General features: G+C 54.4%; 1 protein-coding gene and 1 non-coding gene across 4 annotated transcripts; one reads left to right on the top strand and one right to left on the bottom strand.

Moving 5' to 3' along the window:
• Window positions 1-13,335: 13,335 nt before the first annotated feature.
• Window positions 13,336-13,408, bottom strand: TRNAG-UCC (transfer RNA glycine (anticodon UCC)). The gene has a single exon. It is a non-coding gene; the product is annotated as a tRNA-Gly (tRNA).
• Window positions 13,409-15,848: 2,440 nt separating this feature from the next.
• KMT5C (lysine methyltransferase 5C) lies at window positions 15,849-23,693 on the top strand. 3 transcript variants are annotated; one of them, XM_065926800.1, is made up of 9 exons: window positions 15,849-15,953; window positions 17,603-17,841; window positions 18,013-18,178; window positions 18,540-18,649; window positions 19,453-19,616; window positions 19,752-19,771; window positions 21,366-21,502; window positions 21,587-21,687; window positions 21,970-23,693. In XM_065926800.1, the coding sequence occupies exons 2-9, from the start codon at window positions 17,603-17,605 to the stop codon at window positions 22,467-22,469; spliced, it is 1,437 nt and encodes a 478-aa protein (XP_065782872.1). In that variant the 5' UTR covers window positions 15,849-15,953; the 3' UTR covers window positions 22,470-23,693. The 3 variants fall into 3 exon arrangements, with proteins under 3 accessions (XP_065782872.1, XP_065782870.1, XP_065782871.1); XM_065926798.1 differs by having other exon boundaries at window positions 21,587-21,747; XM_065926799.1 differs by lacking the exon at window positions 19,752-19,771 and having other exon boundaries at window positions 21,379-21,502; window positions 21,587-21,747.
• The last annotated feature ends 3,287 nt before the right edge of the window (window positions 23,694-26,980 follow it).

Here is a 26,980-nt window from a genome sequence, read left to right as displayed (position 1 = left end):
TTCAGGCTCCCAGACAGGGAGTCCTCCCCAAGAACCAGGAATCTGAGCCTCCGGCTCTGTCCATCCTTCCTCCCTGGGGGGCCCAGAAGTCCGGACCTCCAGCCTCTTCCAGAGCACGCGCCATTGTTTCCAGCCCCTGCGGTCTAGCGTCCCCGCTGTTCCCTCCTTGGGGCCGAGAACCCAGGTCTGCGGGTGCCCGCTCTGCCGGGTGCCGTTTCTGTGTGGCCGCAGCGGGGCCAGGCCCGGACCTGGTGCCAGGGAGTGAGTGGGGAGGGTGATCCTTCGGAGAACGTCCCCGTCAAGAGACCCTCCCTCTCCAAAAACCACTGCTTCCTCTGACCATTTTCTTTTCTCTCCCACAGAACAGCTCTCGGCTTCCTGGCTTCCTCCCTTCTCACCACTCAGGCGCCTGGGCCCCGGCCCCCCTCCTGCGTCCCCAGGACCCGAGGGTCCAGGCCCCAGAAGTGCCAGCCACCCGCTCCCTCAGCTCCCACCTCTTTTGATATTTTTATAATTGAAATAAAATTCACATAAGATTAACCATTTCGCTTTATTTTATTGTGCTTTATGTAAAATGTACTTTATTTGACTTTGATTGCAAAAGTCCTATCTTGTGGGATCTTGGTTCCCCGACCAGGGATGGAACCTGGGGCCCGCGGCAGTGAGAGCACTCGCTCCTACCCGCTGGAGGGCCAGGGAATTCCCTAACCCTTTTAAATTCTACATTTCAGGGACATTTAGCTCATTCACAGTGTTTTGAAACCAGTACCGCTACCTCATTCTGGAACTTCTTCACTACCCCAGGAGGAAGCCCCTTACCAGTTAAGCTGACACCCCCAACTCCCTCCTCCCCAGCCCTCAACCCCCTGGCCAAATCCAAACTGCTTCCTGTCTCTATAGATTTGGCACGTCTGGACATTTCATATAAATAGTGTGTGCCTTTTCGTGTCTGGCTTCTCTCACTGTGCGTGATGTTTCTGAGGTTCATCCATGTTCCCAGGTGGGTAAAGAACCCGCCTGCCAGTGCAGGAGACCTCAGAAACATGGGTTCGATCCCTGCGTGGGGAAGACCAGTGTTCTTGCCTGGATAATCCCACGGACAGAGGAGCCTGCCGGGCTACCGTCCATGGGGTCACAGAGAGTCGGACACGACTAAAGTGATTTAGCATGACAGCATGTTGTAGCACAGGTCAATGCTTCGTGCCTTTCCGTGGCTAAAGAATATTTCATCAACGCCCCCCATCACGGGGACTTCTGAAGCCCGCTTCTCTCGTCCCTTGCACTTCAGGAGGGTTTTCAGCTCTCAGATTCCTTGAGAGCAAAGACGAGAGAGCAGAGAAACAGACAGACAGGGATCACGGGTATTCCTTGAAGGCGGAGGCCCAGTGACCAATGAAAAATGAGATCTCTCGGGACTTCCCTGGTGGTCCAGTGGTGAGGACTCTGCGCTTCCACTGCTGGGGGCACGGGTTGGAGCCCTGGTCAGGGAGCTAAGATCCCACAGGGTGCAGGGTGAGTAAAAAAAAAAAAAGGCAGAACTCGAGATGTTACAGTAGTGCAGAGCAGGGCAGGGTGGGCCCAGAGGGGAAGTGGGTAACCAGCAATGGTGGCCAGTGCCTGTCTGGCTGTGGGGAGGTTTAGGACAATCTCACAAGCCGTGCTGAGAGGAGGCAGGCGAGCTACAGGAAGGCTTTCTCAGCAGGGCCCAGGTGGTTCCTGAAACCTGGCCCCTGAGGGTTGAGGGCTTTTGTCTTTTGACCAAAATAGAAATGGCTAACCTGCGAGTTTCCATTGTATCTGGGGTCATGCTGAGTCCTGTGGCCCGTGAGACCGCCTCTCAGGGAGTTCTCAGGATCTGATACCAGCATATCAGTAATTTTGCAAAAGGGATTTGGGCAGCCCAACAGATATCTCCTTAGAAGGTTGGTGCTAGTCACAAGGCACGGATACCTTAGTTAATGACTTCAGTGCTTTTCGAAGCAGAAGAAGGTGCAAGAATTTGGGCTGGTAACATTTTTTCCTGAAAATATCTGAAGGCCTGTTCTTCCAGTTTTCTCAGAGTGCAGAGCGCCTCATCCAAGGGTGTTAAAGGTTAGTGACTCCAGTTAAAGGTGGGTTAAAGGTTAGCGACTCCAGTTAAAGGTGGGTTAAAGGTTAGTGACTCTGGTGGCTAACCCCTCCATGCTTCTAGAGTCAGGTGGAGAGCGACATTCCTTAGGGGGCAGTCTGCTGGGCTCCAGAGTGTGGGACCCACTAGGAGAAATGAGCCAGGACCCTAAGTTGTTAGTCATCATTAAGGGCTTGGGTGTTATCCTGAGAGTACTGGGGAGCCAAGGAAGGTTCCTGAGCAGGGAAGAGAGAGGAGCTGACACTGGTGGTGTGTAGCCATGAAAGAGACGTAATACGTGTTAACTCATCTTATGTGTCAGGCCCTGCCCTGTGTTAACTGGGCTCCCCTGCTGCTCCCGTGCTCCACGGGGGTCAACTCACTAACTCTCACGACAGCCTGAGTTGTCAGTGCTGGAGTTATTCACCAGATCCCCTAATCCTCATGAAAGTAGAATTCCTGGTTTCTTGACTCACTTCTACATCACACACACACACACACACACACACACACGCACACAGCCCAGCGATCTTGAGGATGAAGCACCTGGAATAATTCCACGCTTCACACCTCTAAGCGATACCCCAGAAGATCCAGAACTTTCACCTCCGCAAGCAGCTCCGTGAGATTGCTTTCGAATGCCACCTCTGCCAGTTAAGAGCCGGGTGCCCGTAGAGAGCACTGCGACGTTTGTACCAGTAAACCACAAGCATAGTGGCTTAAGGCAACACAGATTTGTTAGCTTCTGGCTCTAGAGGTCAGAAGTCGGGAACGAGTCTTTGTCCCCGTAGGCTGAAATCAAGGGGCAGGCAGGGCTGCGTTCCTTCTGGAGGACCCGTTTCCTTGTCTTTCCCAGCTTCTGGTGGTGTCCACGTCCCTTGGCTCTCGGTGCCTACCTCCCTCTGTGGTTATGCTGGGCTCACCCTAAAAATCCAGAACAACCTCCCCATCTCAAGACCCTTAATTTAACCTCATCTGCAAAGTCCCTTTCGCCGTGGAAGGTACCACAGCCACCCGTCCTGGAGATCAGGATGGACCCAGGGAGGGGGGCGGGGTGGGGGTGCTGGACACTACCCGGGGCTCACCCCCGCCGGGAGCAGCGACCCCCCACACGCACCTTGCCCCGTCTCTGCTAGTGCCTGTCTCATTCCTGCTCCTCTTTCTTTCTTTCTTGTTTTTTTTTTTTTTAATGCATCTTAGGTTACTAACTTCTTTGTATCCCAGCTTATGGCTTAATTTCTTTTTTAAGTATTTATTCACTTATTTGGCTGCACCGGTCTTAGTTGCAGCATGTGGGGTCTTTAGTGGGGGCCTGAGAAGTCTTGGTGGTGGCGTGTGGGATCTAGTTCCCTGACCAGGGATGGAATCCATGCCAGCTCGGCATTCGAAGTGTGGCGTCTCAGCCTCTGGACCACGAGGGGAGTCCCTCCCGTGTCTCTATCAAAAGGAGATAAAGATGCCGACCTCCAGGTGATCCTAGGCAAGAACACAAACCCCCCCTCGTCACTTCCCATGGTCTGGGCCTTGGTACCCACACGCCCACATTGGCACAGAGGCTAGACTGACGGGTGTCCCCTGCAGTGCCTGTAGCAGCCTCAGGACACCCCTGCGAGGACCCAGGGGCAGGGAAAGGCAGCTCTGGGGGCTGCTTTCAATGTGGGCACCAGGCTTGGCCCATGTCCACGTGCAGGCTGGGGGCCTGGAATCTTCTGGATATTTCTGCTACCCTGGTTCAGCTGAGGGGAGGAGGCCCCAGAGGTCTTCCTCTGGGTGAGACCACACTACACTTTCGCTATCAGGAATCTTTCCCTTCCGCTCGGTGGTCGGATCATTTTCTCCAGAAAAGGACAACCGCCCACTTCGGGGATGGAGGCATTCAGGCGTTTGTCTTCTCATCTGTAAAAGCAAGGGTCATAATGGTGCCTCCGTCAAGGGGTTCAGGAGCGAGTCCACTCGGTTTCCCTGGTGGCTCGGTGGTAAAGAATCTGCCTACCATTGCAGGAGATGCGGGCTCCATCCCTGGTCCGGGAAGATCCCACAGGCCGCAGAGCAGCAAAGCCGGTGAGCCGCGACTCCTGAGCCGGTGCTCTAGAGCCCAGGAGTCACAACTGCTGAAGCCTTCACGCCTAGAGCGTGTGCTCCGCAAAAGTGAGTACCCCACCCCACACCTCCCCACCCCCCGCACCTCGCCACAGCTAGACAGGAAGCCCGAACAGCAGTGGAGACCCAGAGCAGCCAAAATTAAATAAATACATATGTGTGCACACACACACACACATATGGGCTTCTTTGGTGGCGCAACAGTAAGGAATCTGCCTGCAATGCAGGAGACGTGGGTTTCATCCTTGGGTCGGGAAGATCCCCTGGAGGAGGAAATGGCAATCCACTCCAGTACTCTTGCCTGGAGAATCCCCATGGACAGAGGAGCCTGGCGGGCCACAGTCCATAGGGTCGCAAAGAGTCGGATGCAACGACTGAAGTGACTGAGCACGGGCGCACGTACACACACACACACAGAGGACATGTTTATATATAAGGAGTGAGGTCACGGAGGGACTTGAGCGGTCCTGGCACATAGCGAAAGCAGCACATGGTTCAGTCTTCAGGTTGACGGCTCCTCCAGGAGGTGTTCAGAACCCCCACTCAGCCTCCTGCACCGCTGAGAGGTTGGGCTGCTCTGTAGGGTGGGGAGCTGGAGCTCAGAGCAAGAGGCTTGTGGTGTGGCCAGCTCTTCCAGGAAGCAGATGCTGTTGTGGCATCAGCGATGCAAGGGATTTATTGGGATGACATCAGTGTTTCTGAACCGTGGTGCTGGAGAAGACTCTTGGGAGTCCCTTGGACGGCAAGGAGATCCAACCAGTCCATCCTGAAGGAAATCAACCCTGAATATTCACTGGAAGGACTGATGCTGAAGCTGAAACTCCCATACTTTGGCCACCTGATGTAAAGAGCTGGCTCATTGGAAAAGGCCCTGATGCTGGGAAAGATTGAAGGCAGGAGGAGAAGGGGGTGACAGAGGTTGAGATGGCTGGATGGTATCACCGATTTGATGGACATGAGATTGAACAAGCTCCAGGAGTTGGTGATGGACAGGGAGGCCTGGCGTGCTGCAGTCCATGGGGTTGTAAAGAGTCCGACACGACTGAGCCACTGAACAAGTGAAAGATAAAGATGAGGAAGAACAGGAGGAGGCAGGAAGTCATTCTGCCACCTGTGAAAGGAAAGGCAGGAGGATAGCATAGTTAGGTAAAGCCTGAGACCATGCACCTGCAAGATCCCTCAGCCCAGGGGAGAGGCAGTGCAAAGATTCACTGTGGACTAATCCATAGGAACAGAAAGCAGATTAGCGGTTGCCGGATGGGTGGGGAGTGATTGCTTAATCACTTCCTCTCAGGGTGGTGAAAATGTTTGGAACTTGATAGACACGATGGCGGCACAAGACTGAGTGTACTAAATGCTACTTAAAATACTTAAAGGGAATGATTTTGTGTTCTGTGAGTTGTTTCTCTTTTCATTTTCTTTTTGGCCACACAGCGTGCATGTGGGATTTGTTTCCCCACCAGGGGCAGAACCAGTGACCCCTGCAGTGGAAGCTGAGTCCCAACCACTGAACCACCAGGGAAGTCCTGTGTTGCCTGAATTTTATCTCAATTCAAAGTTACAAAAAAGAAAAAAAAAAAGGAAGGGAGAAAGAGAGATCAAGAAAGAAACAGGGAGGAGTAGACGGAGGGGGGCCTCAGCTCAGGTGGCGCTGGTGGTAAAGAACCCGCCTGCCAATGTAGGAGACATAAGCGAGGCAGGTTCAATCCCTGGGTTGGGACGATTCCCTGGAGAAGGAAATGGCAACCCACTCCAGTGTTCTTGCCTGGAGAATGCCATGGACAGAGGAGCCTGGCGGCAGTCAGATTGGACTGAACAACTAACACTTCACTTTCAGAGGGAGGGGGAGAAGGGGGGGAAGGGAAGAAGGAAAAAAAGGAAAAACAAGAGAGATTGCTATTAGATGAGTCCCACATTGGATGGAAGTGGTCAGGCCCTAGCACGGCCCCCACCCTAAGGCTTATTCATTGCTTGGGGGCTGCCTGGAAAGAAACTTGATTAAAAAAAAACAAAACAAACCAGTTACAAGTACTGCAGCTGGGGGCATTTGGCCAAATACACTCCTCACAGTTAAGTAAGTTCTTTCTTGAATGGAGATCCACCTTGGCTTCCAGGCTTGTACAATATCACCATGGGGAGCTGGGTTCAGAACCTAAAATCTGATTCTTCCTCCTACGCTGTTGGGAGAGAATGTAAACTGCTACAGCCACTACAGAAAACAGCATGGAGGTTCCTTAAAAAAATAAAAACAGAGCTACCATATAATCCTGCAATTCCACTCCTAGGTATATATCCAGAGAAAAGTATAATTTGAAAAGATACATGCATCCCAATGTTCTTCATAGCACTGTTTACAACATCCAAGACATGGAGGCAATCAGCGTGTCCACTGATAGAGGAAAGGATAAAGAGCAGTATGTTTATGCAGTGGACTATTACTAGGCCATGAAAAAGAAGAAAACAATGCCCCAAAAGAAATAAATATAATTATATTTTATGTTTATGTTTGTTTATAGTTATATTGAATTATATATATATATTATATTATAGTTATATCATATATATATTATATTTATTTTTATATTATATAAATATTAAATATATTTTTATTTTGTTAATTATTAATTTATATTCTGGTCTACTGCCTTGCAGGTGGTTCTTTTACCATCTGAGCCACAAGGGAACCCCAAAGTTAGGTTACACAACTACAGAAAAGTCACAAGGGCAAGTCAGCCAGTCAGTTCAGCCGCTCAGGCATGTCCCATTCTCTGCAACCCATGGACTGCAGCACACCAGGCCTCCCTGTCCATCACCAACTCCCAGAGTTTACTCAAACTAATGTCCATGAAGTCAGTGATACCATCCAACCATCTCATCCTCTGTCATCTCCTTCTCCTCCTACCTTCAATCTTTCCAGCATCAGGGTCTTTTCCAATGAGTCAGTTCTTCGCATCAGGTGGCCAAAGTATTGGAGTTTCAACTTCATCATCAGAAAGAAGAATAGTCAGAAAAGAGGCCATTGTAATGACATTGGATTTTGATCTAGGTGTGTATCCATTGCTTGTGGCTTAGAAGGGCGGTAAATACTTATCTTCCGTGGTTTCTCTGGGTCAGGAATGGTTTAGATGGGTGGTTCCGTCTTGGTATTTCCCTTGAGGTGGCTGTCAAGCTGTGGACAGGACATCATCCTCTGAAAACTCAGTTCAGATGGGAGGGCTGTTTATGGGGTGGTTTATTCACATGACTGTCAGACTATCGGAGGAAGATTCAGTTCCTCTCTAGCTGCCGGCATGAGGCCTCCCTACCTCGTAGATTTCGCCATGAGGTGGCTGCAATGACCTTTTGACGCAGTGCTGAGTTCCTCTAGAGGACTGAGTGATCTCACAGAGGATGGTGTCTCTGATATCCTAGCCATGGACTTGCAATCATTTCTGCAAAATCCTGTTGGTTACACAGCTCAGCCCTGTTCATTGTGGAAGGGCATGGTGGGGGTGTGTGTGGAGTGAAGGTCATCTTGGGGGCTGGCCACCATGGTGTGAATCCCTTGCAGAATTTTGAGCCTGATGAGGATGATTTTACAGATAGATGTGTATGTGCATATGTGCATATGCACAGGTATGCATATCTATATACAGATATAGGAATATGTATATAAATTAACATATGTACTGCTTATATTTTATTCAATTATTATATGCATTTTGCTCCTTGGAAGGAAAACTATGACAGACCTAGACAGCATATTGAAAAGTAGAGACATCACTTCGCTGACAAAGGTCCATAATCAAAGCTATGGTTTTTCCTGTAGTCTTGTAAAGATGTGAGAGTTGGACCCTAAAGAAGGCTGAGCAAAAAAAAAAAAAAAAAATTGATGCTTTCGAACTGTGGGGCTGAAGAAGACGCTTGAAAGTATCTTGGACAGCAAGGAGATCAAACTAGCCCATCCTAAAGGAAATTAACCATGAATATTCAGACTTAAACTGAAGAAAGTAGGGAAAGCCATTAGACCATTCAGGTATGACCTAAATCATATCCCTTGCGATTATGCAGTGGAAGTGACAAATAGATTCAAGGGATTAGATCTGATAGACAGAGTGCCTGAAGAACTATGGACGGAGGTTTGTGACACTGTACAGGAGGCACTGCTCAAGACCATCCTCAAGAAAAAGAAATGCAAAAAGGCAAAATGGTAGTCTGAGGAGGCCTTACAAATAGCTGAGAAAAGAAAAGATGCAAAAGGCAAAGGAGAAAAGGAAAGATAAATCCATTCGAATGGAGAGTTCCAAAGAATAGCAAGAGAGATAAGAAAACCTTCCTCAGTGATCAGTGCATAAAATAGAGGAAAACAATAGAATGGGAAAGACTAGCGATCTCTTCAAAATAAATTAGAGATACCAAGGGAACATTTCACGCAAAGATGGGCTCAATAAAGGACAGAAATCGTATGGACCTAACAGAAGCAGAAGATATTAAGAAGTGGTGGCAAGAATACACAGAATACTATACACAAAAGATCCTCATGACCCAGATAACCAGATGGTGTGATCCCTCACCTAGAGCCAGACATCCTGAAATGCAAAGTCAAGTGGGCCTTAGAAAGCATCACTACAAACAAAACTAGTGGAGGTGATGGAATTCCAGTTGAGCTAATTCAAATCCTAAAAGATACTGTGATAGTGCTGCACTCAATATGCCAGCAAATTTGGAAAACTCAGCAGTTGCCACAGGACTGGAAAAAGTCATTTTCACTCCAATCCCAAAGAAAGGCAATGGCAAAGAGTGCTCAAACTACTGCACAATTGCACTCATCCCACACACTAGCAAAGCAATGCTCAAAATCTTCCAAGCCAGGCTTCAACAGTACATGAACCATGAACTTCCAGATGTTTAAGCTGGATTTAGAAAAGGCAGAGGAATCAGAAATTGCCAACATCTGTTGGATCATTGAGAAAGCAAGAGAGTTCCAGAAAAACATCTACTTCTGCTTTACTGACTACACCAAAGCCTTTGTATGGATCACAACAAACTGGAAAGCTCTTCAAGAGATGGGATGCCAGACCACCTTACCTGCCTCCTGTGAAATCTCTCTGCATGTCAAGAAGCAACAGTGGGAACTGGACATGGTTTAACAGACTGGTTCCAAATAGGAAAAGGAGTACATCAAGGCTGTATGTTGTCACCCTGCTTATTTAACTCATATGCAGAGTACATCATGAGAAACACTGGGCTGGAAGAAGCATAAGCTGGAATCAAGATTGCTGGGAGAAATATCAATATCCTCAGATATGCAGATAACACCCTTATGGGAGAAAGTGAAGAAGAACTAAAGAACCTCTTGATGAAAGTGAAAGAGGAGAGTGAAAAAGTTGGCTTAAAACTCAACATTCAGAAAACTAAGATCATGGCATCTGGTCCCATCACTTCATGGCAAATTAATTGGGAAACAGTGGAAACAGTGAGAGACTTTATTTTTGGGGCTCCAAAATCACTGCAGATGGTGACTGCAGCCATGAAATTAAAAGACGCTTGCTCCTTGGAAGAAAAGCTATGACCAACCTAGACAACATATTAAAAAGCAGAGACATTACTTTTCCAACGAAGGTCTGTCTAGTCAAATCTATGGTTTTTCCGGTAGTCATGTATGGATGTGAGAGTTGGACTATAAAGAAAGGTGAGTGCCGAAGAATTGATGCTTTCGAGCTGTGGTGTTGGAGAAGACTCTTGAGAGTCCCTTGGACTGCAAGGAGATCGAACCAGTCCATCCTAAAGGAGATCAGTCCTGAATACTCATTGGAAGGACTGATGGTGAAGCTGAAACTCCAATACTTTGGCCACCTGATGCAAAGAACGGACTGATTGGAAAAGACCCTGATGCTGGGAAAGATTGAAGGTGGGAGGAGAAGGGGATGTCAGAGGGTGAGATGGCTGGATGGCTTCACCGACTCGATGGACATGAGTTTGGGTAAACTCCGGAAGTTGGTGATGGACAAGGGAAGCCTGACATGCTGCAGTCCATGGTGTAGTAAAGAGTTGGACACGATTGAGCTACTGAACTGAACTGAACTGATTCATTGGAAGGACTGATGCTGAAGCTGAAGCTCCAATCCTCTGGCCACCTGATGTGAAGCGCTGCCATATTGAAAAAGATCCTGATCCTGGGAAAGATTGAGGGCAGGAGGAGAAGAAGATGACAGAGGATGAGATGGTTGGATGGCATCACCAAGTCAATGGACATGAGTTTGAGCAATTCTGGGAGACAGTGGAGACCAGAGGATACTGGAATACTGCAGTCCATGGGGTCACAAAGAGTTGCACGTGACTCAGTGACTGAACAACAACAAAAAATGCATTCTGTTATTACACAAGTAATACATGAAAACAGAGACAACTCCCCACCAATCATTTATTTTTTTTCCAGCTTTTTTTGAAGTATGACTAGCAAACATAAATTATGGATATTTAAGGTTTGAAACATGTTTTTTCTGATATACATAGATTGTGAAATCATCACCATGATAAAGCTAATTAACACTTCACAGAGCTACCCTTTTGGTGGGAGAGGTGAGAACATTTAGGACTACTCTGTTAACACATTTCAAATGTACAATGCTTTATTACTAACTATAGTCACCACACTGTATGTTACACCGCTGGAATTTATTCATATTATAATTGGAAGTTTGTACCCTTTGACCAACCTCCCCTTACCACCTCCCAACCACTGTTCCACTTTGTTGCTATGAGTTCATCTGTTTTCTGGATTCTACATATAAATGAGTTCACACAGTATTTGTCTTTCTGTGTCTGTCTTTTCTGACCGAGCATAATGTCCTCCGGCTTCATGCATGTGGTTGCAAAGGATAGGAGTTCCTCCTTCCTCATAGCTGAAAAACACTGCATTGTGTTTATACATATTTTCTTTACCTAGTCACCTGTTCTCGGACACTTAGCTTGTTTCCATGTCTTGGTTATCATGACTTCTGCTGCAATAAAGTTGGGGGTGCAGGTATCTCTTTGTGACAGTGATTTTATTTCCTTGGGGTATTATCCAGAAATGGGATTGCTGAATCATATGATGATTCTATTTCTAATCTGTTGCAGAAATCCACACTGTTTGCCATAGCGGGTGCACCAGTTTCCATGCCCACAGTGTGCCAAGCTTCCTTTTCTCCAAGTCCTTCCCCCAATCATTTAATTTATACATACACATAAGCAGATATACCTTTCCCCTCAAAATATGATCATCCAGGAAATTCCCTGGATGCCTGGTGGTTAGGACACTGTGTTTTCACTGCCCAGGTTATGTGTTCAGTCCCTGCTTAGGGAACTAAGATCCCACAAGCTGTATGGTGCACCCACCCCCCTCCACCCCAAGAAAAAGGATCATCCTGAATTTGCTGTTTTAGAGCTAGCTTTCCCCCTTAGTAGGCTTCCCTGGTGGCTCAGTTGGTAAAGAACCTGCCTACGATACGGGAGACCTGGGTTTGATCCCTGGGTTGGGAAGAAGGAAATGGCAACCCACTCCAGCATTTTTGCCTGGGAAATCCCATGGACAGAAGAGCCTGGTGGGCTACAGTCCATGGGGCCACGATTGGGCAACTAAACAACAACAATAAAACTCATGCAGAAGCAACTGTTTAATTCATTTTATAGACGGAGGACTTCCCCGGTGGTCCGGTGGTTAAGACTCTGTGCTCCCAACGCAGTGGGCATGGATTCAATCTCCAGACAGGGAACTAAGATCCCACATGCCACACAATGTGGCCAAAAATAAATACAAATCCAAACAGGGAAGGATACTGAGGTGCTAAGAGGTTGATTAATTTACAGGAATACATTGCAAAACTGGTCAATGACGGAATTAGAATTTGAGGCCAGGCAGTAATTCCAGATTCTCACTAAGCTACGGTGGCCTTTTTGACAGATTAGAAAATAAATGTTCAGTAAACGAGGCTTCTCAGGTGGCTCAGTGGTAAAGAATCTGCCTGCCAATGGGTCGGGAAGATCCCCTGGAGGAGGAAATGGCAACCCAGTCCTGTATTCTTGCCTGGAGAATCCCCATGGACAGAGGAGCCTGGTGGGCTTAGTCCATGGGGTCGCAAGAGTCAGACACGACTTAGTGACTGAACCACCACCCCCCCCTTAATAGTTGACTTGCAACCTTGAGAGTTATCAAGCCCACAATATCTCGCCAGCAATGAATGTCTGGTCTGAGAAAGCCACCTGCAACAAGGCATCTTCTAAGGGACGCTTCTCAAGCATCCTGGGAATCTGAGTCACCAGTCTGGGAGATTTTGGTTTGGGAGGTCAGGGGTGAGGGCCTGAGTCTCTGCATTCCTACCAAGTGCCTAAGGGATCCTGCGTGATCCACTGGCCCACGGTTACACCTTGTGTAGCAATGTCCTGAAATAATTAGTTATTAAATACTTGACCAGGCTTTCTAGAGGGTAAACCCTGGAATCCATGTTTTCACTACATTCTCAAGGTGATTATAATTTTCTCTCTTTTTGTTTTTTGGTGGGGTTTCTATTTTTGTTGTTGTTTTTATTTGCTTGATTTTTTGGTGGTAGAATATATGTAATGTCAAATTTGCCATTTTAACCATTTTGTTTTGTAGAAAATATTTATTTTTAGCCGTGCAGGCTCTTCTCTAGTTGCCTGAGAGCGGGGCCACTCTTCTGTGCAGATTTTCACGCTGCGGTGACTTCTTTGTTGTGGAGCACCGGCTCTAGTTGAGCGGGCTTCGGTAGCTGCGGCTCTCAGAGTCCACAGCAGTCTTAGTAGTTATGGTGTTTGGGCTTAGTTGCTCCGCAGCATGTGGGATTTTCCCGGATCAGGGATCAAACCAATGTCCCCCGCATTACAAGGCAGAGTCTTAACCCCTGGGCCCCCAAGAAGCCCCATTTTAATTATTTGAAATTATGCACTTCAAAGGCATTATGCACATGCACGGCACTTGGCAACCATCACTGCTCTGCAGTTCCAGAACTTCATCCAAAAAAGGAAACCCCACATCCTATATCAGTCCCTCCCCATTCTCCTCTTGCCCAGCTGGGGGCAGTCGTGAATCTGTTTGGGGGTTTTGTTTGTTTGGTTGTTTTGCTGCGATGTGGCATTCGGATTCTTAGTTCCCTGACCAGGGATTGAACCTGTGCTCTCTGCAGTGGAAGTACAGAGTCCTAACCACTGGACTGCCAGGAATCCCCCAAATCTGCTTTCTGTCTCTCTGTCTGTCTATTCTGATATTTCATAGAAATTGAATCACCCCATATGTGATTTTTTGTGTCTGGCTCCTTTTACCCAGTGTGATGCTTTTAAGGTTCATCCGAGTTGTAGCATGTGTCAGTGATTTATTCTTTTCCTAAGGTGTCTTTTATGTCATCTGTGGGTGGAGAACAAACTGGATCCTATCTGGGCAATGTAGCAGTAGGGACTGAGAGTACAAGCTCTATGATTTGATGGTCGGTTACATCCCCTTGGAAAGCCTCAGTCTGCTCATCTGTAAAATGGGGTAATAGCCCATCCCTCGCAGAGTCGGACACGACTGAAGAGACTCAGCTCACAAGCATAGGACTATTTGTAAAGTGACTGGCATGTGTTAAGAGCCCAGTTAACTATTAGGTACTGCTGTTCTTCCATCTTAGGGGTATGCTGTAATCAGTCAGACCAATCTCCTACAGTTGGACATTACAGTTTTTCCTGTTTTTCTGCTTTTTCAACAAATGCTGAGACAAACATCTTTAAATACTGTAACATTTGTCCCGTTATTTCTTTAGCATAAAACCCCGAAAGTGGCATTGGTGGGTCAAAATTTTATTTGCATTGTGAAATATCTCTGACATGTAGAAAAAACAGGAAGTACAGTGAATTCACGGCTTCCACATGCAGGCTTAGAAAAAATAATTGCAGGTAAGGATGTCCTGACTGCATTCCTTCCGCTCTCCCCCAGGGGTCGCCACTTGGGCACCCCCACCCCAATGCCATGTCACATCCAGGCAAGTTTGCGTTTTATTACCTGTCCACACACAACTCCTGTTTCTTTCTTTCTTTTTTTTTTTTTCCTCTTTAACCGTATGCATTCGACTCTGTAAACTTCTGCAACTAGCAGCATGCTTTGGGATTGTCAAGGCTGATATACCAAGTGCTGGATCACCCACTTTCATTGCTGTATACTGTTCCCCTATGTGAAGATGATGGAGGCAGTGCTTAGTCGCTCAGTCGTGTCCGATTCTTTGCGACCCCATGGACTGTAGCCCGCCAGGCTCCTCTGTCCCTGAGGATTCTACAGGCAAAAATACTGGAGTGGGGAATTCTCCAGGGGATCTTCCCAACCCAGGGATCGAACCCAGGTCTCCCTCATTGCAGGAGAATTCTTTTACTGTCTGAGCCATCCTTGGAGGAAGTGGGTGGGGGGAATGTGCCTAGGTTGGGGGTGTCTCAGATCTGAGGTTAAGTCCTAGTTGGGGAAGGGACAGTAAGAACAGAGGGTGAGAGAGTGGAAGCACAGATGAAAGACCCCGAGGAGGGTGTTCAGGAAGATCTCTCAAAGAGGGGTTCTCATTTTATAGATGTGAGCCCGAGACCCGTAGAGGGCAAGCCACTTCTCCACAGTCACAGGACTGTTTGCAGAAACCAGCTTCATACATTCATTCCTTCAGCACGAATTAACGAAGCACCTATTCCATGCTACGCATTGTTCCAAGAGCACAGGATATTTAGCAGTCAACAAAACAAAGACCGCCTGCTCCAAGTGTGGAGCGTAATTATGATGAATTGCTAATTATGTTTGCCTCTAGGATTGCAGCAGGAGGGTGATCCCTATTGGGGGCGTCGGGGGGTGCCCCATGAGAGCACCCCATGAGTCACGGCTTTCTCCAAAGCCCCTACTTCCGTCTTTCTGACCGATTCACCCACAGAGTGTTATTGGGGGTACTCAAAATTAAACAGGGTTTTTGGGGGGACGAGAAGGCGATCTAGAGCGGGGAAGGAAAGGAAAAGACCTTTGTACCCTGCAGGGTTGTCAATAAAGTTTTGTCGCCTTGGCAACCACAGGTCCAGTCGAGTTGGGGGTAGGGGGGATGGAAAAAAAGAGAACAGAAGTGCGCGCGCATTCACCCCCGCTGGTCGGCCGTGGCTTCCTGCTTTCTCCCTCTGGTGGCCGAAGGTTTAGCCAGAAAAAGAGAACAGGGAGGGCGTGACCCTAACGGTGACAGGCGGAGACCTTAGCCAATGGAAGCATGAGTCGCTCCAAGGCCAACCAATCACACGCGGGCTCTGTAGCCGACGGAACCCTCCCTCTCTCCTCTTGTACCCAAATAACCCGAACCAAACCCGAGTTTCGCCCGGAGCGACAGCGCTTTCGGCCAATGAGGGCGTAACTTCTGGTCGTGGGCGGGGATATGTCTCCATGGCAGCGGCGGAAGGACAGCGGCGGCAGCCACTAGGTGCAGTCGGCTGCGCTTTGACGGCAGCGCGGGCGTGGCGGGGTTCTGTAGGGGCACCGAAGGGGGTCGATAGGGGCGGGGCATAACGGAGCCTGACCAATGGGGGCGGCGCAAGCTTCTCGGCAATTGAAGAGTGGCAGAGACATTGGCCAATGGGAGGCCGTAGTGGCCGCGGCGGGGCGGGCCCGGCGGGGCTAACTGGAGGCGCGGCGACCCGGTCTGACGAGAGCTGGAGGAGGCTGTGGGAGGTGGTGGCAGCCGCGGCGCGGGCGCCTGAGGAGGAGGAGGAGGAGGAGAAGCGGGTGAGGGGCGGCGCGGGGCCCGACCTCTGAGCCCCTTCTCGGCCCCCGCCCCGCGCCGCCTTGGCTCCCGGTCGTCCCCAGCCCCGTCTCCCCCGGCCCGCACTCCCCTCCTCGTGTCCAGGAGCCCACATCTCCTGGCCCTTCGGCGAGCCTCAGGCTGCTCTCGGTGCCCAGCCCCTTCCCTGTGCTTCCTCCCCCAGTCCCCGCTGTCGCGCTTCAGGCCCTTCCCTGGACCCTCAGCTCGCCCTCTGACTCTGCACTCCCGTCCTTGGCCCTCAGGCGCGTCCCCTGCACTCTCGCCGCCTGCCCAGGCCCCTGGAAACCACCCCCCCCCCCCAGGTCCTCCCCAGGCCCTTGTCTGCTCCCCCCAGTTTCCCTCAGCACCTCAGGCCTTTAACCTGCGTTCTCACTGCCTACCCAGGCTCTACCCTGGAGCCTGGGCGCGCTCCTCGCGGCTCAGGGCTCCTTCCTGGAGCCCCAGGACTCCCCTTGGCCCCGTTTGCTTCTCCAACCCCGTTGTGGAACCCCTGGGCCGCCCCCCTCTACCTTCCCAAGACCCTCCCTGGACCTCCCTGGACCTCCAGGCCCTTCTCTGCTTTCGCTAGAGCCCTGGTCTTCCTGCTGGCTTTTCCTGGGGTCCTCGCTGGGTCCCCAAGCCTCCCCGCCACCCTCCCCCGCGGGCAGCCCAGGCCTTCTCCCTGCGCTGGCTCCCTCCCTGTGGTGTCCGCATTTTGCCTTTACCCCCTTGCCCCTCTGCAGCTTCAGCTCCGTCGCAGTGCCCCCTCTTTATTTTTCCTCAGCCTTCGGGTCTCCTCTGCCCCCTTTCCCAGCCGCTGTAGCTCCTGGCCTCTCTCCAGCTCCCCTTCCTCGCAGTCCCCCGTCGACTCCCCGAAGCACCCTGGTGTGGGTGCCAGGCAGGCCTCCGCCGTCGGGGTTAGGAGGCTTGTTTTGTTTTCGTTTTGCTAGTCGCCGTCCTTCTGTGTTTTTTCTGGGCCTCCTCTGCCTCTCCACACGTTCCTTTTCTCTCCCCCCTCCCCGTGCTTTGTCCTCCGCGCCCCTCCCCCGGAATCCTTGGAGAGAGAGCAGGTGCTGGAGCCTTCCTCGGCTCTCCCTCCCCTCTCCACCCCCCTCCTCCAGACTGCCTGAGGTTTCACCCTGAGCCTTTGGAAGAGGGCTCCCTAGGGCTGCTGGGGAGGCGGGTGGCGGGTGGCAGCCGAGGCAGGGAGAGTGGGGGTGGGCTGAGGAGCTAGCAGTTCTGGCGGGGCAGGAGCTGCTGCCCAGGGCCCCCTGACTCCCACCTCCTGCAGGACTAAGCCTTCAGGGTTATCCCAGACTGCCAATTAATCAGCCTTCCCTGGTCTGTAGGCACCTTTACGTGCCTGCGCGCGTGTGTACATGTATATGGGAGTCCTAGGAAATCTGCGTGCACACATGGGGTCTGTGAATGTGTGTGTGTGGGCAAAGGGGGGAGTTGTCATAAGTGGTTGGAGGGTTTATGTCTGTGCTCAGGAGGCTGCGGAGGTGCAGCTACTAAGGATGGTGGCTGGTATTTCTGGGGGGGGGTCTCCCCAGTGTCAGAAGCACTTGTTGCATTTCGCCTTCACTGAGAGCCCTGCGAAGTCAGTAGTGCCTCTCTCCCCACTTTATAGATGAGGAGGCCAGAGGGCCTGCCCCAGGCTCACAGGGCTCACAAGTGGCACAGAGCAAGCACACACGCGGGATCCCAGTGCCGCGCCCCCTGCTGCCGCCGCCAGAGACAGCATGGTGCGTGGGGCACCATGGGGCCTGACAGAGTAACGGCCAGAGAGCTGTGTGAGAATGACGACCTGGCCACCAGCCTCGTCCTGGACCCCTACCTCGGCTTCCGCACCCACAAGATGAACGTCAGGTGAGGCGACCCCGGGGAGGGTGGACCCAGGGATCTCGGGACCCCTGCCCTGCCACCACCACCCCTCTGCCCCATCCTCCTCTCAGCTCCCAGCGGGGGTGGGGTGGGGCCTGGGAAGGCCCACAGGGAATAGGCCAAGGCCCTGGGACCCAGGCATGCCCTCTCCCCCAGCCCCGTGCCCCCCCTGCGACGACAGCACCACCTACGCTCAGCTCTGGAGGCCTTCCTGAGGCAGCGGGACCTGGAGGCTGCGTACCGGGCCCTGACGCTGGGAGGCTGGATGGCCCACTACTTCCAGAGCCGGGGCCCACGGCAGGAGGCTGCCCTCAAGACCCACGTGAGGGAGCCCTTCCCTTTCCTCCCCTTGGCCCTCATGTTCTCCTGTCTCCCCCACCTGTCCCGGGCCCTCCGCCCTGTCGGGCAGACCCTCGGCGCAGCCCCCCAGGACCCCCTGCCTTTACTGGCACCATCTAAAGCAAGGCTCAGACTCCTAGGACAGGTGCGTTGGGGGGCCCTCTGAGATGGAGTCTAACCTCTTCATTTGACAGATGAGGAAACTGAGGCCCCAACAGGGGAAGTGAGCCCCCTGAGACCACACAGTAAGTCAGTGGCAGAGCAGGACTAGAACCCAGGAGAGAGAGGGCCAAGGACAACCCTGCCCCAGCTCCTCACCCCACCCACCCCCTCACCTCCCCCAGATCTATCGCTACCTCCGCGCCTTCCTGCCTGAAAGTGGCTTCACCATCTTGCCCTGTACCCGTTATTCCATGGAGACAAACGGAGCCAAGATTGTGTCAACTCGCGCATGGTAAGAGGGCAGGACTCTCAGCCCAGGCCTGACAGGAGGCATCTCTCCCTGGGGACCGCTGGGAGAAGACACCCCCGCCCTTGTGGAGGAGACCCCGCACTGAGGCAACAGGGCCACGAAGATGTCTGTGTTGAGAGAAAGAAGGCAGGGCCTGGCCCCCAGGACCCCCCTGGCCTACCACAGCCCTGCGGAAGATGAAACCCCCTCCAGCAACCCAGGCTTCCTGGGGCTGCTGGGAAAGGTCTGACCTTGCGTCCAAGAGTGCACTGCTGTCCTTTTTCTCATCCCTACCAGACCCCCCCCAACCCCACCAAGTAGCAATCACTGCTGGGTACGAGGGCAGCCCAGTGAGCAAGAAGAACCCTGCCCTCTGCTCACAGTCTAGTGAGAAGGGGGGTGGTAGTGGTGCAAGCTCGCAGGGCTGACCACAGCTGCGCAGTGCTTCCTGAGCCTGCCTGGGAATTTTGAGTGTGTACTTGGGGGCCAGGCCTAGGCTGAGACCCACATAATGACTAAAGGGTCTAGTGAAGAGCCTGGGGTGCCTGGGGGGGGGGGCTTCCAGGCAGGACTGGACCGAGGGAAGCTGAGGCAGTGGGTGCCAGAGGAGCCCAGAGCAGAAGAGGATGCATGCCAGGCATTTGTGGGTGTAGGACAGCAGTGTGACTTTCAGAGACATTTGGGTGGTGGAGCGAGCTGGCCCACATCAGTTCTTCCCACAGGAGGCCCGGGATGAGAGGCCCCTGTCCCCAGCGCTGGTGGTTGGGGAGGTACTCACAGACCCACAGTGAGTGGCTTCTTGGCAGGAAAAAGAACGAGAAGCTGGAGTTGCTGGTGGGCTGCATCGCCGAGCTGCGGGAGGCCGACGAGGAGCTACTGAGGGCTGGGGAGAACGACTTCAGCATCATGTACTCGACCCGCAAGCGCAGCGCTCAGCTGTGGCTCGGCCCGGCCGCCTTCATCAACCACGGTGGGGGCGGGGCAAGGGGCTGGCACGGGGGGTGGGGGGGGGTGGGGGGGTAGGGGGGGTAGGGGCTTGCCCCAGCTTTCTGGCTTCTCTGACTCGAGTCTCTTCTCTCCCCTGCACACCCACAACTGGTTCCAGACTGCAAACCCAACTGCAAGGTGAGACCTGGGGGTCCCCACGTCCGGGGAGGAATGGGCACGTGGGGAGGGGCTTTCGGGTCAGTGAAGAGCTAGAAACTGTCCGGGGTCTCCCCACCTGACCGTCCAGCTTCCCACCGGTCCTTCCCCGTGCCTGGAGGGAGGAGGGGGCTCTGGTAGAGTCACACTGGGACCCGTCACACTGCCACCTGCTGGCTGCAGTGCCCGCTCTCCGAACCTTGGCTGGGGGCGGGGCCGGTTGAGGGGGAGGGTGGTGGTGGTGGGTAGACCCGAAGTGCCCCTGCCTGGCCTCCCAAGCAGAAGCCCCTGCAGCTGTGATGATAGCAGGAGGCGGGGGAGGCCTCGGGGGTGAGGTCAGAGAGAGCCCTGCCCTGGAGATCCAGGGCTTCTCCTGATAGGAGGCCCTGGGAGGCAGAGGGAGGCCCCCCTCTTCTGTGTGTGGAGGATGGAGTGCGTGGGAGGGAGGAGTTGAGGGGTGAGGCCCAGCAAGGCCTTTGGCGTGCGCCCTGAAAGTGTGGGCCTCCCTGGCCTTGGCCATCCTCCAGAGCCCCCCACACGAGGGGATTGGAGTCCTGGCTCCCCCGCCTGGGCCCTGGTTTGTCCTCTCAGCTGGGAAAGGGCGAGAAGTCGCCCGCTGGCGCAGCTGTGAAGCCCGGCGTGTGGCAGTGTCCTCTGGGCTTTGGGGCACAGGCAGTGGGTAGGAGGGAGAGGAGGCAGGGCTTGGTGAGGGGGGCGCCAGCCGCCTCGTGGTGCAGAGCCAAGGCTGTACCAGTCAGGGCCAGGAGCTGGAGGAGGAGTAGAGTTTTCCCAGGTGTTGAGGGCGAAGGGGCGCATGTCTCAGATGGGGCGCCAGGCTGGGGGGGCTGGGAGGTCGTGGCACAGGGGCTCCCCTCGTGTGTGAGCTCAGTCGCCCCATGGCGGCTCCTGTGGGGTGCCGAGGATTGGCATGGAGATGGGGTACAGGCCGAGGCTGGTGGGTAGCCAGGGCAGGGACGCCCTGAGAGGCCGGCTCCAGAGGGGTCTTAGGCACGGACAGAATGCGGACACCTGGCACTGCCTGCTCGGGAGACGCCAACCAGCTGTCTTGGCGTCAGGCAGGCCGGTGGCCAGGGCCACTCCCAGGTGTGTGTCAGGCTGGGATGGACAGACAAGTGGACTGATGGACAGGCGGGTGGGTGGGAGTCCCGCCTCTCCCAGAGGAGGAACCTAGAGGCAGGAGCAGGCAGGCGAGGGGGGTGGCGATCCTGGGCTGAGGCTGGGGGTGGACCCAGGCCTGGAGAATGGGAGGCGGCAGAAGCAGGCGGTGCAGGGCCCGGCCACCCGAGGAGTCAGGGGATGGGCCGGAGGGAGCGGTTCCTGTGCGTTGCCAGGCCCAGTTAGGTCATCGTCCTGCAGCGAGGGCGGGAGCCGGCAAAGCAGTGGGGGGACCAGGGAGCCAGTGTTGAGGGCAGGCCCTGGGCAGGGTGCGTCCCGGGGCTCGGCCCCTGCCCATCCCAGGGGTGAGCCGTGAGGCCAGGAGCCCAGGCCAGGCCAGGCGGTGGGGGCAGAGAGCCAGGCCGCCCCCAGGGCGGGGCGCTGAGCCTCCGGCCCCCAGTTTGTGCCTGCAGATGGAAACGCAGCCTGCGTGAAGGTGCTCCGGGACATCGAGCCGGGGGACGAGGTGACCTGTTTCTATGGCGAGGGCTTCTTCGGCGAGAAGAATGAGCACTGTGAATGCTACACCTGCGAGAGGTGGGCCGTGGTCCGTGGGGCTGGGAGCCGGAAGTGCGTCCTCGGAGGCCCAGCCCTCCCTCCTCACCGCCCTCCCACCCCCAGGAGAGGTGAGGGCGCTTTCCGACTGCGGCCCAGGGAACCCCTGCCGCCCGGGCCGCTGGACAAGTACGAGCTCCGGGAGACCAAGCGGCGGTTGCAGCAAGGTCTGGACAGGCCCCGGTCCTGTGCCCACCCACCCCTGCGGCGCCGGGGCCCCTTCTGCGGTGAGCACGGGGTGGGCGCTGTCCCGAGGGCCCATCCCCTGGCCCGTCTTTGCCCTCCTCCTGTCTTGTCCCTCCTCCCACGTCACTCCCTGGGTCTGTCCCCTCTGATGACCAGGAAGAGCCTTGGAGGAGGCGGCGTGAGCAGGAGCTGTGCCCTTGCGGGAGCCCTGCTCACGAAGCCGCCCTTTCCTCCCTGCCCCCCTCCCACCCGGGCCTCCACAGCTGCCTGCCAGCCCCTGCGCCCCCCGCCCTACAGCGCCCGCCTGGACGCCTCGCCCCTCTGGCTCCACTGGCTGCCTCAGCCCCAGCTCCGTGTGCGTCCCCGGAGGCGCCGCCGCCTGCAGCCCCGGCGAGCCCCACCACCTCCGGTTCTCCGAGCTGCCCGCGTCTCCCTGCACCGGTGGGGAGGCTGCGGCCCCCACTGCTGCCTGCGGGCGGAGGCCCAGGTGGCCCTGGGTCAGGCCCCCCGCACCCGCTGGGCCCCCCAGCAGGACTGGCATTGGGCCCGGCGCTACGGGCTGCCTTCTGTGGTTCGTGTGGGTCTGAGCCGTGTGGTACCAGCCCTGCCTCCCACTGCCAGCCCCTCCCCTGCTAGGACCCCCGGCCCCATCCCCATCCCCAAGCAGGCCCTTGCCTTCACCCCCTTCTCCCCACCCAAGCGCCTGCGGCTGGTGGTCAGCCATGGCTCCATTGACCTGGATGTCAACAGTGATGGGCCATGACGGGCTGGACAGGGAGACCTGGGCTGGGAGAGCAGACTGTCCTTCCTTGGTCCCCTCCTGCCCAGCTTCTCGGGGAGCCACCTCCAGAAGGAGCTCTTGGACCTCTGGGAAGGAGTTGACCTTTGACTCCAGCACAGTTTTGACCTGGGGGCAGGTTGACTTGGACACCCCCAGGGATCTGACCCCTGACCTTTTGTGACTGCTGACCCCTGAGCCACCCCAACCCTGGCAGGGAGCCCTGGCCACTGCCGCCCACCCCCCACCCCTGACCGCAGTCCCAGCTCCAGGACTGAAGGAGCCGTTCCCTGCCCACCTCCTTCTCCTGCTCGGGGAGCAAAGCCATAGGGGCGGGCCGCCCGCAGGCCTGGGGGAGGTGGGGCTGGCTGGGGTGGCCTCACTAGACACTGCCCTGCGGGGGAGGGGTCAGCTTGCTCTTAGCCTGTGACTGTCTGAGTGGGGGGCAAGGGGGGTTGGCCAGGGGCTCGTCCCCACCACCCCCGTGGGTCTCAGGGAGGCCGGGTGCGACCTCATCTTTCTCATGGTGCTATCCCTGGTGCTACTGGGGTGTGGGGGGTCTCTCCCCTCCCCCACACCAGAATGGGATATGTTGGGGGGTTGGAAGCACTTGAACTTTTTATTTTATTTTATTAAAACGTTGTTATAAGCAGTGCTCCTGGAAGCATTTCATTTTGACTTATGTTCTGAAGAGATGTCCGTTGGGAGGCTGAGACCCTACGCCTTGCTGGGGAGACCAGACTGGGAGGAGGCAGCCAAGACTTTGGGCCCTATAAAACTTGGGAGGGTGAAAGGACAGTGGACTCTGAGGATGACCAGGTACAGAGGCAAGAATCACACTACCACACCAACTGTGCTCATGAAGAATGCTTCTAGACCCATTGTCTCATGCAGGAGGGGAGTCTGCCCATTTTCCAGATGAGATCACTGAGGTCCAGCAATTAGAGTGACTCACCCTGGGTCACATGGGGCCAGATCGCCCTTGTCTGAAGTCCGAGTCCCTCATGTGTGTCACCTGGGTTGGCCTAGCTCCATGAGGCCAGGACAGTGAATCGTCTCATTTCTTGAGATCCAGTTCTGTCTTCAGTTCCCTGACCAGGGATTGAACCTGGGGCCATGGCAGTGAAAGCCCAGAATCCTAACCCCTGGACCACCAGAGAACTCCTCCCACCCCCTCTTAATTCTCCCCTCAACCCCCATTTACAGAAATACTGCTGCTAAAAAAATAAAAATAAAAAAAAAAGAAATACTGCTGCTAAGTCGCGTCAGTCATGTCCGACTCTGTGCAACCCCATAGATGGCAGCCCACCAGGCTTCTCTGTCCCTGGGATTCTCCAGGCAAGAACACTGGAGTGGGTTGCCATTTCCTTCTCCAATGCATGAAAGTGACAAGTGAAAGTGAAGTCACTCAGTCGTGTCCGACTCGTCTCAACCCCATGGACTGTAGCCTACCAGGCTCTTCCGTCCACGTCCATGGGATTTTCCAGGCAAGAGTACTGGAGTGGGTTGCCATTGCCTTCTACAGAAATACTAACAGCTGACAATTGGCGCTTCCTAATACCAGGTGCACCCCCTCAACCCCCTGCAAAGTATCTTGTGGACATTTTTCTTCTTGTTCATTGAGGCCTCATGACCGTATCACAAGTGTCGTGGTTGGGTGTGGGCTGCAGGCCCTGGTTTATCTCCTCCATGACAACCATGGCAAAATTTACGCTGGAGGCTGACAAGACCAGGCTGTGTTGATGAGGAGCGTGGAGGGCCTGAGGGGACTGTCGGAAGACCCGGGTGGGCCAACGGGGTGGCCAGTTCACAGCAGGTAACTATTTTTAACTTTAAAATGTTTCATGTATGTATGAAGTTTGAAGTGAAAGTTGCTCAGTTGTGTCTGAGTCTTTGTGACCCCATGGGCTCTGGCCCATCAGCCTCTTCTGTCCCTGGAATTCTCCAGGCAAGAATACTGGAGTGGGCTGCCATTCCCTTCTCCGGGGGATCTTCCCGACCCAGGGATAGTATCCAGGTCTTCTGCATTGCAGGCAGACTACCATCTGAGCCACCAGGAAAGACCATTTATGTGTAGCCTGTTTGATTCCTTTTAGAACGAGGAAGTGTGTCTTTGTTCCATGCGAGTCCTACTGAACCCTGTTAGCTTTCTCCCTGAGGTTAAAAGTAAGGAGGGAGAGGACCTCCCAGTCAGCAAGTGGCAGTGAGGAGAATGAAGAGAGACAGCCGACACAATCACTAAGGAACCCATCCCTCTAAACAAGCAGAAGTCCATGCCTTCTAGACAAATGTGACCGCCGAGCAAGTCTTATCCTGGATGGACGCTGGAGTTTCCGAGGGCCTCCTGGAACCCCATTTCCCATGTAGTAACTGCACATTCACATGCGCGTTCTGAGCCCAGAGGGCTGAGAACATTCGTCCAACCCTCAAAAGCGTCTGGACCGGAAAACAACGGAGATGAGGAACCAGTGATCTGGGTGTCTCATCCTCAGCACTGCTGCTGCCTTGAGCTGTCAGTCCTGTCTCAGGACGAGGACTGGCCTCTCCAGCCTCTACCCAGAGATCCCAGTAGCACCCCCTCCATGGTGACAAAAATATCTGTGGCCCTTGCCAAATGTACCCCTGGGGGCCAAATCCAGCCCCTGGCGAGACCTGTGGGCTAGAGGGACAAGATGATGGGGAAGCAGGTCCTCTGGGACAGTAGGTAGTACAACCGTCACCATCACGGCCCCAGGCACCCTCGCATCTGCCTCCACAGCCGCGCTGCCAAGATGGCCCCGCACCTCTGCAGATGGTCCCGGAGGGCAGGTGCATCTGCCTGAGGCCGCAGAGCTGGTACTGTGTCGGGCCCACCGTGCACTGCCGGGGTCCAGCCTCGGCAGGATCCAGGGGGTACCCTCAGGAGGCTCCCGGCAGTGCACCGCCAGGCAGAGGGAACCCCAACCTCAATAGGGAGCTGAGAGGCGTCCTTGTCGAGTCCTGTGAGCCGGCAGGCCCTGAGTGGGGTGTCGACCTGGAGCTGGGTCTGGGCAAGCCCCGGGGGACAGTCTGAGAACCCCATCATAGACCAGGGGGCCAGAGCAAGGAAACGGGAAGGCTGGCAAGAGGAGAAGGAGAAGCAGAAAGCCGAAAGAAATGGGAAGTAATTCCAGCCCAGAATCTCAGAAAGTGCCACACGCTGTGCCTTAGACAGCAGGGAAAGCCAGGCAGGACACTCAGGCCTGGCTCCCATTTCTCCCCTTGAGGGCGCTCTCTGACCCTTTTACCCTCAGTCTCCAGGAGCTCCCAGGTGGCGCTAGTGGTAAAGAACCCAGAACCCGCCTGCCAATGCAGGTGAAATGGGTTCGATCCCTGGCTGGGTCGGGAACATCCCCCTGGAGGAGGGCATGGCAACCCACCCCAGTAGTCTTGCCTGGAGAAGCCCATGGACAGAGGAGCCTGGCAGGCCACGGTCCATGGGGTTGCAAAGAGTCGGACACGACTGAGGCGACAGCACGCACCAGGAGCTCCAGGGCCCTCTTGGTGGGCTTGGTCATCGTGGGCTTGCCAATCGGGAGGGCAACTGACAGTCACCCCACCACCTGGTGTGATACTGGGCCCCAGAACTGGACCGACATGCCGCAGGTTGTCTAACCGACGGAGATCGCACACCCGCTGAGAGCAGCTGGGCTGGACACTGTTCTGGCTGGTCACATGGCATCATCCTACCCACGGCCCTGGAAAGTGTAGGTGTTGTTATCACTGTGATCTGGGTGAGAAGGCCCCAGCCCAGGGGCCTCAGGGAGTCTGTCTGGGGCCACGAGACTGGCAGGCTTCAGGGCCGGAACTTGAACCCATGTTCAGAGCTCATCCAGGCTCTGAGGTCTTTGGGAAAGAGGCAGGTACCAGAAGGGAGGCTGGCTCTGTGCCCACGGGAGGCCCAGGGCTCGGTTCAGCAGTGGCTTCCATGGGATGGTGTGGTGGGTGGACAGAGAGCACAGCGCCAGGAGGGCTCACGGAGCAAAGGGTTTTGTGATTCTGTGATCCTGAACCTGTCAGGGGAGGCAGGAGCTGCAGAGGGACGGGAAGAGGGTGGTATTGATGAGAGGAGGCTGGAAGAGGGTGAGGATGGAGAGGAGGGGAGCGGGGAGGGGAGCAGGTATGCAGGTGAGGGGAGGGGTGGGGGATGGGAGACGCCAGAGGCCTCTGTTTCCTTTGTCCTGGGAGGCTGATCTGGGGTTTTCAGGATGCAGCCGGGCAATGCTGACCTGGGAGTGGTGGAGGAGGTGTTCACAGCCAGAGTTTGGGGCCTGAGAATGTTGGTCCGCTGGCTGGAGGTGAGGTGGGTCTGGCCCTGCCCTGGGCTCAGGCATCCAGCGGATAGAGGTGGCCAGCCGGGAGGCTGGGCGAGTCAGAATGTCCCAGAGGTGTTGGAGGGATGGGGCTGGGATCCCAGCCCCAGAGGGGAAGAAGGGGGAACTGGGAGGGGCTGCGGCGGTACTGGCCCCTGGGGAGGC

The sequence above is a fragment of the Muntiacus reevesi genome, chromosome 2 (assembly GCF_963930625.1).
Source record: "Muntiacus reevesi chromosome 2, mMunRee1.1, whole genome shotgun sequence".
In the NCBI taxonomy this organism is placed as follows: domain Eukaryota; kingdom Metazoa; phylum Chordata; class Mammalia; order Artiodactyla; family Cervidae; genus Muntiacus; species Muntiacus reevesi.
The sequence above is the reverse complement of the archived record's forward strand: the minus strand, read 5'-3'. Positions and strand labels throughout refer to the sequence as shown.

What these genes read in the sequence shown, in the direction of transcription:
- KMT5C (XM_065926798.1), top strand. Translation starts at nt 17,603, where the DNA reads ATGAGGAGGCCAGAGGGCCTGCCCCAGGCTCACAGGGCTCACAAGTGG. An exon ending in ACCCACAAGATGAACGTCAG is followed by an intron (nt 17,842 to 18,012) that starts GTGAGGCGACCC and finishes CCTCTCCCCCAG; the next exon opens with CCCCGTGCCCCCCCTGCGAC. An exon ending in GCGCCGGGGCCCCTTCTGCG is followed by an intron (nt 21,748 to 21,969) that starts GTGAGCACGGGG and finishes GGGCCTCCACAG; the next exon opens with CTGCCTGCCAGCCCCTGCGC.